The sequence below is a fragment of the Nicotiana sylvestris genome, chromosome 2, assembly GCF_000393655.2.
Source record: "Nicotiana sylvestris chromosome 2, ASM39365v2, whole genome shotgun sequence".
Taxonomy (NCBI): Eukaryota; Viridiplantae; Streptophyta; class Magnoliopsida; order Solanales; family Solanaceae; genus Nicotiana; species Nicotiana sylvestris.
The window spans coordinates 120,388,195-120,402,067 of record NC_091058.1 but is presented as its reverse complement, the minus strand read 5'-3'; the positions used below and the strand labels follow the sequence as shown (position 1 = coordinate 120,402,067).

The window sequence follows — 13,873 nt, the reverse complement described above, 5'->3', positions numbered from 1 at the left end:
ATACACTATTTCGATTATTACTTTGAGAGCGACTATACAATGTCATTTTCTTAAACAAACTTCATATACGTTTGCGAACAATAAACAAGCCCAAAATAACCTTAGTTCATCAGTTGGACTGGCCCATAATATTTAGGCCCAAGTAACTGGACAGGCCTGTTTGTATAATGCCAATATGTTCTGAATTTGTAACATTGAGCCCAAAAGAAATGCTTTGACCCACTACACCACAGGTGTTAAGTTCCAATATAATCTGTATTTTCCCGAAGCGACACAGTTTACTGCAAATTTTCCTTCACAACTGGCAGTCCAACCTAGCCGCAATGAAGAAGAAGCAAAAATCCGCCACCACCTCCGCCGCAGATACCACCACCACCGTAGTAGATTTGAAATCCCTAATCCACGACCACAGACTCTTCTTCGACAAGCTAATCGACCTAATTCCACCTAGATTCTACCTCCCTAAAGAAGACGCCCCCTGGTACGGAGGCCTCTCCAAAGCCGCCAAAGCCTCCGCCAAGCGAAAATCCAAAGAGAATCTCAAACTCGCTCGTCGCAACCGCCTTGATCCTGGCAAAAAGGATCAAACCTCCACCCTCGGCCTCCTCGAACAATCCCTTCAGAAACAACAACAAACTAACGCCAAAGCAAATCCCGACGAAGATCATGCTAAACCTACGCCCATTAATTTGGAGGAGAACGATAATAACCCTAATAACGATAACTCCTCCGTTACTTTCGAAGGGCTGAGACAAAAGCTACGCAGAAAGATCGAAATGCTCCGTGGTAACCGCGGTGATGACGAGAGTTCGCACAATAACAGAGCAAATGATCGTAGGAGGAGTGAAAAGGAAGCATCTTTAGCGAAATCCGAGGGGAAGAAGAGAAAGAGAGGTGAAGAAGGAGGAGAAGACGGTAAAGGAGAAGATAACAGTGTGAGTGAAGTGGAAAAGGGAATAGAGTTTGGGAAAGTCAAACTCGGAGACGACGATGACATGAAAAAGAAGAAGAAGAAAAAAGGATCCAAAGCTAAAGAATTGGAAAGGCTGAAGAGGCTGGAAGAGGTGAAGAGGGAGAATAGGACGGTGGCGGATAGGGAAGCATGGAAGGCAGCAGCAAACAGGGCAATGGGAGTGAAGGTGCACGATGACCCTTCAAAGTTGAAGGAGAGTATGAAGAGGGAGAAGAGGAGGAAAGAGAAGAGTTCGGAGAAGTGGAAGGAAAGAGTGCAGAGTCAGGAGAAGTTGAAAAACGAGCGACAGCAGAAGAGAAGGGATAACATTGCTGGCAAAGTTAAGGAGAAGAAGATGAGGAAGATTGCTAAAAGGGAGAAGAAACTCATGAGGCCTGGCTTTGAGGGCCGAAAGGAAGGCTACATTACTCAGGATAAGAGCTAAACTAAACTGGTCATGTGACTCTTTCTTATGTTTTCATATTTTTGAATTTAACTGCTATTTAGGTTGGAGAAAAAAATTTGTGATTGTGTGCTGCTAGTCATTTGGTAGTAACATGTTGGTTCATTAGCCGATTTCAACTGGATTGGGATTGAGGTGTAGTTTTTATATTAACATGCTGGTTCATTTATTGTTTTCATGAAATTAGCATGATAATATATGCTTGTCAACGAATATTACTAGTTTGAGTAGAACATATTGTCTGAATATATTTCTCAAAGAGGGGTGGAAATGGAACAAATATGAGATTCACCATGAATCTTTTGCTCTGGAACATATTTACTTGGCATTGTCACTCTCTTTTTTATAAATAGATGTTTTACATGTAAAATGGCTACACATATATCCCTAATATTTCAAAACTTAGCTGCACCCTTGTGAGACAGACCAACTTACTTTATTAAGAGTCCTTTAAAAAGCTAAGCTTGTTTAGATGGTAAGATTCACTTAACTTCATACCTCTAAGCGCTCGTGACTATAGTCACTTTGATGCTCAAAGTTAATCATTGCACTTGCTACTAACTATATGTTTTTCAATTGTGGAATTATCAAATGATTGAGAATGTTAAGGGAGATTTAGTTTAGCAAATTGGTATTTCACTGTGATGTAGCGGAGTTGTAGACAGATGTTGTGAACTGATTCGTAACTTCTTGCTAGTGTCCTACTTATGAATCTAACATGTTAAGATGAATCCGGTGATACAATACCAATTGGTAAAAAAGAGATGATTTGTAGATTACATGAGCATGTTCCTAATTATTTGTTGCTAAAGAAAAGCTCAAGAACCTAAAGGTCTATCCCTAACAGTCAATGAGGCGGGATGAATAGGGGAACAAGGTCGAACTCCTAACAGAGACGAAAAAGATTAAGTAATTTCTTCCTAACTGCTTAAGCCTTTGTGCGCAGAAATAATTGTGTTGGTGGGAGGTAGTTGGTATCTAGTGGAATAGTCAAAAGGTGTGTGCAAGCTAGCGCGGACACCATACTTGTAGAAACTAGAGCCTTACCCTTTTGATTGAATGATAATATCTATCTTGTGCTTTCGGTTCATGGTCTGTGAATCTAACAGAACATTTTTTTCTCCACATTCTTCTTCAATGATTATCCACTTTTTTATGTCAACTTCCTTCTATGTGCGAACTTTGAGTTTCATACAGAAAATTTTCAATATGCTGCTGTTATCAAATCTTTCGCAAACTTCTGGGGCATAGCCAGCGTTCTACTGCAATACTGCAGCTAGCACAACACCGCTGCAAGTAACCATAGTATAATCAGGCGCATAAAGCACAGAAAAGTGCCAAGCCACGCGGGGGCTTAAGTTGCAAGTGCAATTAAAGGACAAGCTATATTTTTTGAGTTTCTTTTATGCAAGAATTTTAGTATGACTGCAGTGAATCAAGTGAAGCTTATGAACTGGTTGTTTATCCTTTACGCACTTTATGCCTTTCTAAGTGCTTAAGTCTTTGAGTTGTGAAAGATCTCAGTTCGTCGATTCTACGTGGACTTTTTCTTCGATTGGTCAACAAGTTCATTTGGATCCAATTGATCAGGCAAGATGGAGTTCTTTTATGTCTTCTGTGCGTTATGCTTTAATATTATTGTTTCCGACACCCAAAGGTACCCCTAAGGTCTTATGATGAAATACATAGAAGATTAAGCTGAAATAAAATACATAGAAATCAAGCGGAGGTGCATCCAATACTGTGAATGAGTTCCTTAAACTACATCATATAGTTGGTGTCTCTTGTCCTTTCTTGCACATGCGTTCAACCTTCTCTTTCACATTCTTTAGCCAATACTGCCTAAACAATACAACATTGGAGAGTACTAGAGTTTGATAATAGGACATTAATTTGAGACAAAGGGAGAGATGCAGAGAATTGAGAAAAGTATGGATAAATATGAAGAAAAACGATTTTCTTTTAGGAAAGTGCAATCAGTTATAGAGTGGTGATGGGAAGCAGGTATAGACAAAAGAAATAAAACTTTTTCCTTTGTATCTCCCATTTCCACCCCTTCGTGGAGCTGCTATTATAGTTACCAGAGTAGGGCAGAGGGGAGAACTCCTGAAATCCTTTTGATCAGAGACTGACCAGTTACTTACATCAGTCGTCTTTGAGTGATGCACAGAAGATGTAAACTTTGAAGTAGGTTTTGGTTGTTTTCCAAACTTTCCAAGTGGCGACAGGAGGAAACTTGGTGATATTTCCAGGGATTAAGATCCTTGTTGAAATATCGATGCAATATGATTCAAGGTCCTGTAAAGCATGATGGATTTCCTTTTGAGCCGTGCTACTTATAGAACGCTGATGGGAAGCTTTCAAGAATTTCTTGCTGATTTTTATGCCTTGGCATTGAGCTTCAGCTGTGGTGCTTCATCCAAGGGGATGCTACTAACTCGCTGCTGATATCTCTAACCTGAGGAGTTAGGTCCCTCTACTAGCTGGAAGAAAGCAATTAGCAATGCAGCTGAACTTTGTTTTGTTTTACGCTAACTTGCTATCTTGCTTTGCTGGATCTTGTGGCACTCATAACGCCACTATAGCATCTTCATGTTTCCATCTTACGTTTTGTCTTGTGGTTTGTTGTGCTTGTATGTTCGAGGTTAGAAGTTCAACTCGCTTTCACTGAAAATGTCTTGTAGTTCCTATCTCTCCAGTCCCGTGCTTGTCTAACTTTTTGTCTTCGTCTGGTTGCCTATTTTCTTGCTAGATCCGTTGGTTTTTCCCCTTTCAAAGTTATTTGGGTTTCTTTTTGGGTGGAAGTATCAAAGGTTGGGGCTGATTCCTAAAAGAAAATGCAGAACTTAGAACTTAAGTAGACTTTTAGACATACTTATTACTTGCTAATAATGAACTATCATTTGCAAACACTTATTATTTGCAAGTCCTTTGTTTCATAATTTGTTCAGTTTATTTCAACTTCAACTTAAAATAGAGAATATGAAGTTGAGAAAGTGGGTTGTGGAATATTTCTAGTGAAATGATAGTTGTCACCCACAAATGTCTTAACTCTTTTCCCAGGTGAATTTCATGTCTAAACACAAATTTCATCTTTCAAATACTCCTTTTCAATTTCAAATACTCATTTAATATTTCAACAAAATATTGTCCAAAGGAGCAGGCTTTGCTAGTTTATTGCGAGGTTAAGTGCAGTTTGCCTGCACAAGCAAGCGAGCCTTACTTTGAGATGCATTTCTATTCCACTCCTGAGTTAGTCGCCGTGTCCATGTGCATGTGTGTGGGGAATATGCTTTGCAATCTTGTCTAACAGGTGACTTAGAAAAGTTGAGGGCAGATGGGAGGTAGGTGCTTAACTTATCGTATTAAACAGAATCCAGAAAAGTGTATCCATAAATATCCAGAGAGGGTCACATAACCATACACATCACCACTAAAATCCATCATAATATTACAATTCCCGTAAGAAGAAAAAAGAAGAAGCAAAGGCCAACGAGAAGACACTCAAAATTCCACACTAAAGTAATGATACAACTGCAAGGCACTTTGTGCTTGCCTCTAGGTCATGTTAGATTCCAGCAAACATGGTACGATGGGGCAACAACAAAAGTAGAAAACCAAAGAAAATATTGTCCAAATCAAGGCCCTACAAGGGGGAACACAAAGGCTCCTCCTTTGTACTGAAGTTGATGATGATCTTATCCTTGAAAGATAGCCTCTATTCAAAAGCACGCAAGTAAATAGTGGTGGAGTAATGGCCCTTGAGTTTTTGTTGATGGTGCTGGTCACAAAATTAAATCCTAAGGCATATATGCACCAAACACATGCCATTGGCATTCCCCTGCCAACCCTGCACATGCTTCCTGTCCCCCCCCCCCTATCTATACCATCCTTCCTTTTATTCCTTTCTACTTTCCCCTCTAAATATTCTTTCACTTCTTCCACCTGTCTATACATTAACCAACTCAATATCTTTACAATCACCAAATCATATCACTTGACACCTCTAAATTCATCACCCAAATAGAAAAAAGGGGAAATATTGTTAGACAATCAACTAGGCTTCTTAACAACTTTTTTGCTACTTAAAACTATGGCTTAGTAGAGCATTTAACAAACTTGGAGATGATTAGGTAGTTATTGAGTTGGGGGTGGTTGAGTTGCCAATGCCACGCATTTGACATGTCGTGGGCAGGTGGTTAGGTGGTCGTTGGTAAGGCCGGCCGCCTGCATGAAGGAGTGTATAACGGTTGGGCCGACGTAGCGGAAGCCTCTTTTCACCATGTCTTTGCTTATGGTTTCTGATTTTGAGGTCTTCACTGGGATTTTGTTGCATGCCTTGTATTGTGTTGCAATGGGCTTGTTGTTTACAAATCCCCACAGATACTTGTCGAACGACCCAAATACCTTCTTTATCTGAAACATATTGAAGAAATTGATCCCCACATTTAAAATTTGCAAGACTAGAAATGTCCAAATTTTATTTAAGAATCACAGGAATGTAACAGTATATGAGAAGTCTACTGTATTTTTTAAGCCTAAACACTTATTTAAGTTACCCATTTTTTTTTCTTGGGGTTGTCAGGATAGGCATGCAATACTTATTCCATATGGCCCATGTGGTTATGTTATTTAAGAGGTGTTAGCTACATCCATGATTGGCTTCAAGCACATTAATTAATTTAAGAGTTTCCCATCTGTACTTTCCATTAGGGCATCATAATGTTGGGAAGGATTGAAAAAGAATGAAGATACTGAAATAGAAAAGACAGTTGAAAAGTTTAATTAGTGTTTAAAATTCTTTTATAGAGCTCATATTGTATGATTACCTCTAAAATTCTGTTAGAGTTGTCGACAGCTCCTCGGACTTGGCTAAGCTCTATACCATATTCAGCACTTGTTGAAGTTATCTTCTTTTCATTGTACTTGGAAACAAATTCTGGATCAAATCCTGAAAAGGCATCCCTGGAAGAAAGTAGAATGCAAAATACAGCTAAGGCCTCTGAATGTTTCGCAAAAAATGTTAATCAAGAATCAGTTAAACACCAGCAAAAACCTACCTGAACTCTTGCCTTTTCTTTAACACTGAAGTCCAGTCCGATCCAACTTGTGCACCAGTTAACACCAGCAACTCAAAGAGCAGACTGTGTATATACAATAAAGAAATTAATATAAGTATGAAGCTGACAAATATGAACAATGCACAAAAAACAGGGGAAAATTGATGCTTACTTATCATCACGGACAGGAACTCCCCATTCTTCATCATGGTATGCAATATACAGCGGGTCTGGAAACACAACAAAACACCAAAAACTTTAGTCCTATTTATCCACTTACACTAATTTGTGTTAGAAGATAATTTTAATTACCAGAATTAGGCGTGATAAAGCTGCATCTTTTTTCCTCTCGCGTACTGGGGTTAGCTGCTGAAGGAGAGGAAGAGTCGAAAGAAGATACTTTTCCTTCATATTTGCCAGATTTTGTTCTTCCATAATGGGCAATTTTCATTTTTCTTTGAACTTGCGCGGTTGCAACTTGTTCCCTTCTTGCTGCTGCTATGCTTCCTGGAGCCTCGACTATCATCGAGGACGAATATTTCAATAAAGAGTTCTCCACGGAAGGGGGTGAAGTTATTCCCCCACTGCTTTGCTTAGGCTTCTTCAACAAAGTTGGTGCTTTATTAGCAGTGCCTTTCGGAGTCAAAATTTTCTCAGCACTTGAAGTCAAGACATTAGGATCAATATTCCCTCTTTTGATAGCTGGTTGTCTTGGCGATTTCAGTTTAGGAGAGACCGGTGGAGTTGTTACTGAAATCTTGACTTTAGTACTGCCATTTGTAGCAGGAGGAGCACTGTTAGTTCGCTGTAATACAGGAGCAGAAGTTGCTTTTGGAGGTGTCTTTTTAAGGGAGTTACGGTGTTCAAAAAGAGGAAGTATGTTGCTATTTGGTTGAAGAACAGGGCGACCATTGATTTGGGAGATGGTTTGTTGGCTGCCCTGCAGTTTAGTTTTGGAGGAACACATCTTTTATGGCTAGCTGTACTTCTCTTGTGAAGAGATAACAAAAGGAAGAAGAATAAACGAGGCAAAATGAGAAGAGGGTTGAGGCTTTTTCTTGGTGTTGATCAGGCTCAAATTAAGGGACTCGAGTATTGAGAGAGTTTGGGGGAAGAATGTGGGCGGATTTTATAGAGAAAATAATAAAGCAAGGGGGGTTGGGGCCTTTATGGGGGGAGGTAGGGAAAAGGGGTATAAGGGGGAAGTTATGAATTTGGAACATGGAGAGGTTGGGGTCTGCCATATATAAGACCTCTTTTCTTGTGAGGTTGGCACTTTCTTCTGTTTAAAGTGACCACGAGGATGACAGTGACCCAATCCTTACTCTCATCTGCATCTGCATTTCTAGGACTTTAGAGTATTATCTGTTTTAAGTTACTACTCCTAGTACTTATTTTGTTTATTTGCTCATCTAACTATAGGAAATCGAGTAACTTTGTCCTCCCTTAGACACGTCTCATCTAATATTGTGTCCGAAAAAGTATCATTTTTCTCCCTAATCTCTAATGGAGCTAACATGAGGTAATTTTAAATTATAGTTAAAAGTAGGTGTGGTTGGGTTGAATATGCGCGGGTAATGCAAAAATGAATAAATTATCCGACATGTATTTAGTACGAATAGAAAAAAGGTTAACCGGCGGATAAACATAGATATTCATATGGTTTATTGAATAGGATCACTTTTGGGAGAATTTATAGTCTGTCAAACTTGAAGAACCCTCAATTTGAATCTTTACAAATGTAAAAATTAAACCAATTAGTTCTTCATTGGCTATTCATTTTCTAAGTTGAATAATATGGTTCTTTTCCACATACGATCCGTTTTTAAAAAGTTCATTATTCAACCCATTTTTAGTGGATAATATGGATGAATAACTGCTTTTTATCCATTTTGCCACCACTAGTCGAGAGCATATGGATAGATTTTTTCTCAAATATTTAGACACATGAAGTTCAACTATTTCATGTTGTACCTTTGTTAATGACAAGGGCAAATACATTACAATTTGCTAACGGCAAGAAGAAGAATAAGCCGAAAGTATAACGGAAGACAAAATTGAATAATTTAAAATAAAATAAAGGCAAATTTAACCGTTATAGAATTAGAAGGGAATCGAAGTGGTGCCAGTGCCAGCAGTTTAGGATCCTTCCTTTTTCATTGCCAACCAAGCCTAGTTCGAAAAACCCGAGCTGGAGTGCTTGTGAAGTTTTTGGGGCCAGAAAACAACCAATCATTGCTCGCTCTTCTTTAGACCTGGCTTGTATTTACCCTTTTTTCCCCAACTCTTTTCTTGTATATACCAATTCACCTTCTCTCCATTAGTTAGTAAATTAGTAGTATAACTTAGTTGTTGGAACTAATCATATACTTACTTTATTACACTACTAAAAGATTATCGCAACTCTCCAAAAGGGTTTGTTTATCCACATTTTTGTCAAAGTTGACATTTTAATTCAAGACGTAACCACTTTTTAGTCTTCTATTAGTAGCTTGTGTCATTTATACACATTTTTGCTGCTTTTAGGAGGCCTAGAATAAGGATATCTCGTGTGAAACCTCTAAAGAATCTGTCGTTATTAGTAAAAGAAAAATCAGGGAATGAGTTTGAGATCCCAAAACCACAGAGTTAAAAGAATTCATTAAAAAATAATAAACTATGAGATTGAGCAGTTGAGAACAATAATATCCAATTACTAGGAATAAATCTTGAAACGCGTTGTTCCAACTAACAGAGAGATTAAGTAAACAGGTTGTCATTTCCCCTAAACAAGTAACATAGCCAGCTATAAGGTATTGAACATGAAGCCGATCGTGTCCTAGTAATTTCGTTCTGATACTATTATGGTTTTATGTTCAAAGCTTCCCCTGTTTTTGGATAAGTATCTTATTCCCCTTGTCCATCTAGGCACGCCAAGTATAACGATTTCTTTTGTTCCTATCAATCAGCTATGGCATTTACACTACCCTTTGTGAATGTACCTATGTTAAACATTTTTTTTTTCTTTTGCGCACTTTGATTATTTCATCTGGGGTTTACAAACCTAACCAGAAAACTGCACCAAATCGAAAAGTCAAACCAAATCGATTAAAAAAATCCGACTAGGTTTGGTTTGATTTAGTTTGGTATTGAGTAAAAAACACTCGAACCAAATCGACATATAAATATATAAATTTTTATATATACTTTTAAGATTTTATATAGAATTTTCTTTAAAAAAGTCCAGAAATATTTGGGAATTCTCTTGCGTGATAGAATATTTAATAGAATATGAAGTGCTCCATATTTATTAACCTTAAATAATGGGTTGTATGATCACTTTCTTATCAAGTGTTACTGAAATGCGTCAATCTCTTTGTTCTTCCATATTCATATGTCAAGATCTATTAAATTCTTATATCTTTTTCTAATTTGAAGTGGTTATTATTATTTAAGTATCATATTAATTTTTATGTTTAATTACTAAATTCGATTAACTTTGAAAGTATACATCGACGAAAAATTATTGTCACATGACTAAAAAAATAACTACATGTTACTACGTAAATTCTCCCAAAAGAATATTTTAATAGATAATATATTTGTCAATTTTTTTAAATTTTTACTAAACATATATTTATTTATAAAAAATTTAACAAAGTAAGACTGAAAAGTAAAAAAAAAAAAAAATTGACAAAACCGAACCAATCCAAACCAATATATTGGTTTGATTTAGGTTTTTTATAAAATCGAATCAACCCGGTCCATATACACCCCTATTCATAACTTTTTCCATCAAAGCTTAGTTAGATAAAAAAAAAAATCTTCTAAAATTGATACCCTTATCTCCAAATTTTCATCAATCTCACTGAGCAGTAGGCCAAGATATGTAGCTATTCGGACTTTCTGCAACCTTGCCCCCAACCCGGGGAATATTTGGGGGAATTTAGCTCCAACCCTTCCCTATTTTTGTCCCCAAAATGGGGATGAATAGTGGTCCCTCAAATATGGGGTACACTATTCATCTCCCACATTATTATTTATCACTTTTTATTATTTAATACTTTAATTTATCTTTTTATATATACTTAATTATGTTTATGTAATATCTTTATAATATTAATATTATATCTTAACTTTGGTGTATAATTTTGATAAATTAATTTTCGTGCATTTATTATTTTTATGTAGAAATGACAGTAGATGGAAATCAACGATTTCAAGAATTTTTATTTAGACATAAAAGAATTAAGGACAAAGATGTTCATTTTGCACTTCGTAATGCATTAGTAGATCATTTATAAGAGAATACTAGAGGTTGGAGTTGAATATTTATCTAGTATTTCGAATGAATTTTATCGTTATGTAATATGTATTTAATTAATCTTGTATCGCAATGATTTTACTTTTATTTGAATTATTAGTTAATCTATAATAATTGCTTACAAATTATATTATTTAAAATTTTATAGAATTGTTTTAATTATGGAAATTACAAATTAATAAAAATAAAAGATGGAATTTGTTTAATGGAAATTAAAAAATGAAATTAAAATGAAAGATAATAATATAATATAGAAGAATTAGAAGAATATAAAAAAGTTTGAAGAAAAAAATGGGAAAATAATTGGAATAAGTTGTCCCCAAAATAAGGAAATCTCCGTTTTAGGGACTAAAAATGAGTTAAGGGTAGGAGATGCTAAGTCCACTAAGTCTGAAATAGTAATCATGTCCAAAAAATATTGGAGAATATAGTAGATTTCTCGGGAACAGTAATGGTTAAGTAATTAATGGATCACAATGATTCAGCTGCAGGAATTGTCCATTCTTTGGTGCCTTGTTCCAGTCACTAGCTTTTAATTTCTCCATGAGTATAACCTAACCTTAAGTTGCAAGCAAATTCAAGCTCACCAATTGTGACATCTTGGGAATTGAAACGATAAAATTTCATCTCGAGGATTCATATAAAGTGATTATTCAAAACAATAAAAATTACTCCTTCCGTTTTAATTTACGTGAACATATTTGATTGGGCATGAAATTTAAGAAAAAATAATTTCTTTTGGAATTTGTAGTCCTAAACAAGTTAAAAAGGGGTCCAGAGTATTTGTGTGATTATAAAAGCTTCTAATTAATGATAGAATTGAAAGTTTAAGCTAAATTATTTTCAAATGAAAAAAGAGGTCGTTCTTTTTAAAATGGACAAAAAATAAATAGGTTCACATAAAAAAAAGGATTAACGGATTGAGTAGTTTTTTTTTTTAAAAAAAAAAAAAAACCTTCATAATATGTGTCATTTGGCTTTAGCTAGAGGACTCCTTTAGTACTGACCTTAGACCGCTCACTTATGATCAAGCCTGAAGAGGTGAAAAGTAGCTAGTAGTGCAATTGATTATAGCATTGTTAATTTGGTTCTTCCCAATTAATGGCAGCTACTTTGTTAACGTCAATTACCTAAAATACTGATTAATTAGTGGATGTTAATCACATTTAAGTCACGCTGGAGCTCAAGGGAAAAGAGAAACAGGCCATGTGGAAGTGCTACATAATTGTACCAATGATGAAAGGCAATCCTAAGCATTAACACATGATTGACTTGATGACATCTTATCTAATTGTCCAAGATGTCTATTACTAAGAAATTAGTACTATAATTATATGTATACTTTCCAGCCTTCTTCGTATATTCTCTTATTAGGAAAACGGCCTACGAAGGATATACATATGGTTTTGTGTTAACATAATTAAGAAAAATCATATCTAGCAAGTTTCTTGATCTATTGGAGCCACTTCTTAAAGCCATCACAATTAGGTTTAATTGTTTTTGAACATCATTAATCCGTCATTAAGAGAACTTTTTACCATGACCATTCTCATAATTAAGCATCCGCATTATTGATTGAAGAATCAATTGAGATGACATCCAAGACTTCCTAACATAGTTGGACCATATTGTAATGATAGTCGTCCTCATATGGTCCATTATTTGTTCATATGCTAGATTACATTGAGACTCTATAAATTACAGGTACAACGTTTCAAGTTGTGCATTTTTCCCCCAAAAGTTTTCTAGGTTGATTGATGAAACGCGAGGCTAGTAGTAGTAGAGCGTACTTTCCTTCTATTCCCATAGCTGTTGTATTACTCTTCTTCGTCTTTTTATTAGATTTTTAGTAGTATATGATGTTGCTTCTGCATTGATCTAATTATAATTAGCTAGTTGTGCTACTATCTCTTCTCCTATGACTCTTTACTATTGGTATATTTCAATTTGCTTTACTTTTTTATCTGTGCTTGCCTGAGCCGAGGGTCTCTGGAAACAATATCTCTACCTGCGTAAGGCAGTGATAAGGTTTGCGTAGATATTACCCTTCCCAAACCCTACATGTGGGAATATAATATATCGGGCATATTGTTATTTGTTTGTTTTCTAGGTTGATTATTGTCCTACTATATCCGGGTTCATATCGTCAGTTAGGGTATTTTTTAATTAGTCATTTACATTAATAACATACTCTTAACAATTTATAAACACATGAACGGGCAGAAAAAAAAGTGGTATATAATTAGGAAAATGTCAATATAGGCAACCTGTGCAGATATCATCAACTGCTTTTGACACATGTTGGGCTCTATGACAACGTTTTTTCCTCTCTTTTGTCTTATTTTCTTCTTCCCCATTTAAAAAGAAGAAACAAAAACGAAAATTATTACTACATTATATCATGACTCATGAGGAATTAATTATTAGTAACGTAACTCATACGATCATTGTGTAAGTACGAACGAGAGTACGATCTGAAAGGGGAAACTTCTGATTTTGTTCCTCGATCGATCATGCTCTTTTTTATTATAAGTATGTAACCCGTATGTCGACCGCGCGCCTAGACATATTATTCTGTATACAGCTAAATAATTCATAATATGTTCTTTTCTTATTCTTTTTGACAATGGACGGTATACGTTATTTCAACAATTTATTCATCCAAAATAGTACCATTCATGTGCAATATAATTCTTCTTTTCTTAATATTTTATCATTTTTTTTACAAAGTGAAAGTAGCGCGAATATTTGAATGATGAATTTGTTGGACAGATGTCATTATATTAAACATGCACTTATAAAAATGGAGAGATACTGTATAGGAGTTGAGCCATCACATAATTAAGTTATTATCAATGTATCACAAATTACTGTACACACAAAATTAAATGCTCATACCCTCTTAGTCTTTACCCCTCCGGTCCATAATAAGTGATCAATTTGCTTTTTTATTTTGGTCCAAAATAAGTGTCCATTTATAAAATCAAGAACAGATTCAATTTGTTTTTCTAAAATTACTCTTATGTATGTATCCCTAAAAAGTCATTTACTCCTCACATTTGAAAAGAGAAGTGCTATTATAACTATGGTGCAAC

The 13,873-nt window shown here is 35.7% G+C and overlaps 2 protein-coding genes across 2 annotated transcripts; one reads left to right on the top strand and one right to left on the bottom strand.

Annotated features, from left to right (window-relative positions):
- Nucleotides 1-271: 271 nt before the first annotated feature.
- Nucleotides 272-1,661, top strand: LOC104244231 (ribosomal RNA-processing protein 14-C). The gene has a single exon (XM_009799639.1). The coding sequence runs from the start codon at nucleotides 324-326 to the stop codon at nucleotides 1,395-1,397; it is 1,074 nt and encodes a 357-aa protein (XP_009797941.1). The 5' UTR covers nucleotides 272-323; the 3' UTR covers nucleotides 1,398-1,661.
- A 3,119-nt stretch (nucleotides 1,662-4,780) lies between these two features.
- LOC104244298 (uncharacterized) lies at nucleotides 4,781-7,665 on the bottom strand. Its single transcript, XM_009799725.2, has 5 exons — nucleotides 6,788-7,665; nucleotides 6,648-6,705; nucleotides 6,476-6,559; nucleotides 6,245-6,380; nucleotides 4,781-5,831 (listed from the first exon to the last, which is right to left on the bottom strand). Exons 1-5 carry the CDS (start codon nucleotides 7,440-7,442, stop codon nucleotides 5,553-5,555), a joined length of 1,212 nt encoding a protein of 403 aa, XP_009798027.1. The 5' UTR covers nucleotides 7,443-7,665; the 3' UTR covers nucleotides 4,781-5,552.
- Nucleotides 7,666-13,873: the final 6,208 nt, after the last annotated feature.

Excerpts from the sequence above, each read along its gene's own strand:
- LOC104244231 (XM_009799639.1), top strand. The coding sequence starts at position 324 with ATGAAGAAGAAGCAAAAATCCGCCACCACCTCCGCCGCAGATACCACC.
- LOC104244298 (XM_009799725.2), bottom strand. The coding sequence starts at position 7,442 with ATGTGTTCCTCCAAAACTAAACTGCAGGGCAGCCAACAAACCATCTCC. Across the intron at positions 6,560-6,647 it reads GTTCCTGTCCGTGATGATAA|TCTGCTCTTTGAGTTGCTGG; the intron begins GTAAGCATCAAT and ends GTATATACACAG. Across the intron at positions 6,381-6,475 it reads AAGAAAAGGCAAGAGTTCAG|GGATGCCTTTTCAGGATTTG; the intron begins GTAGGTTTTTGC and ends ACTTTCTTCCAG.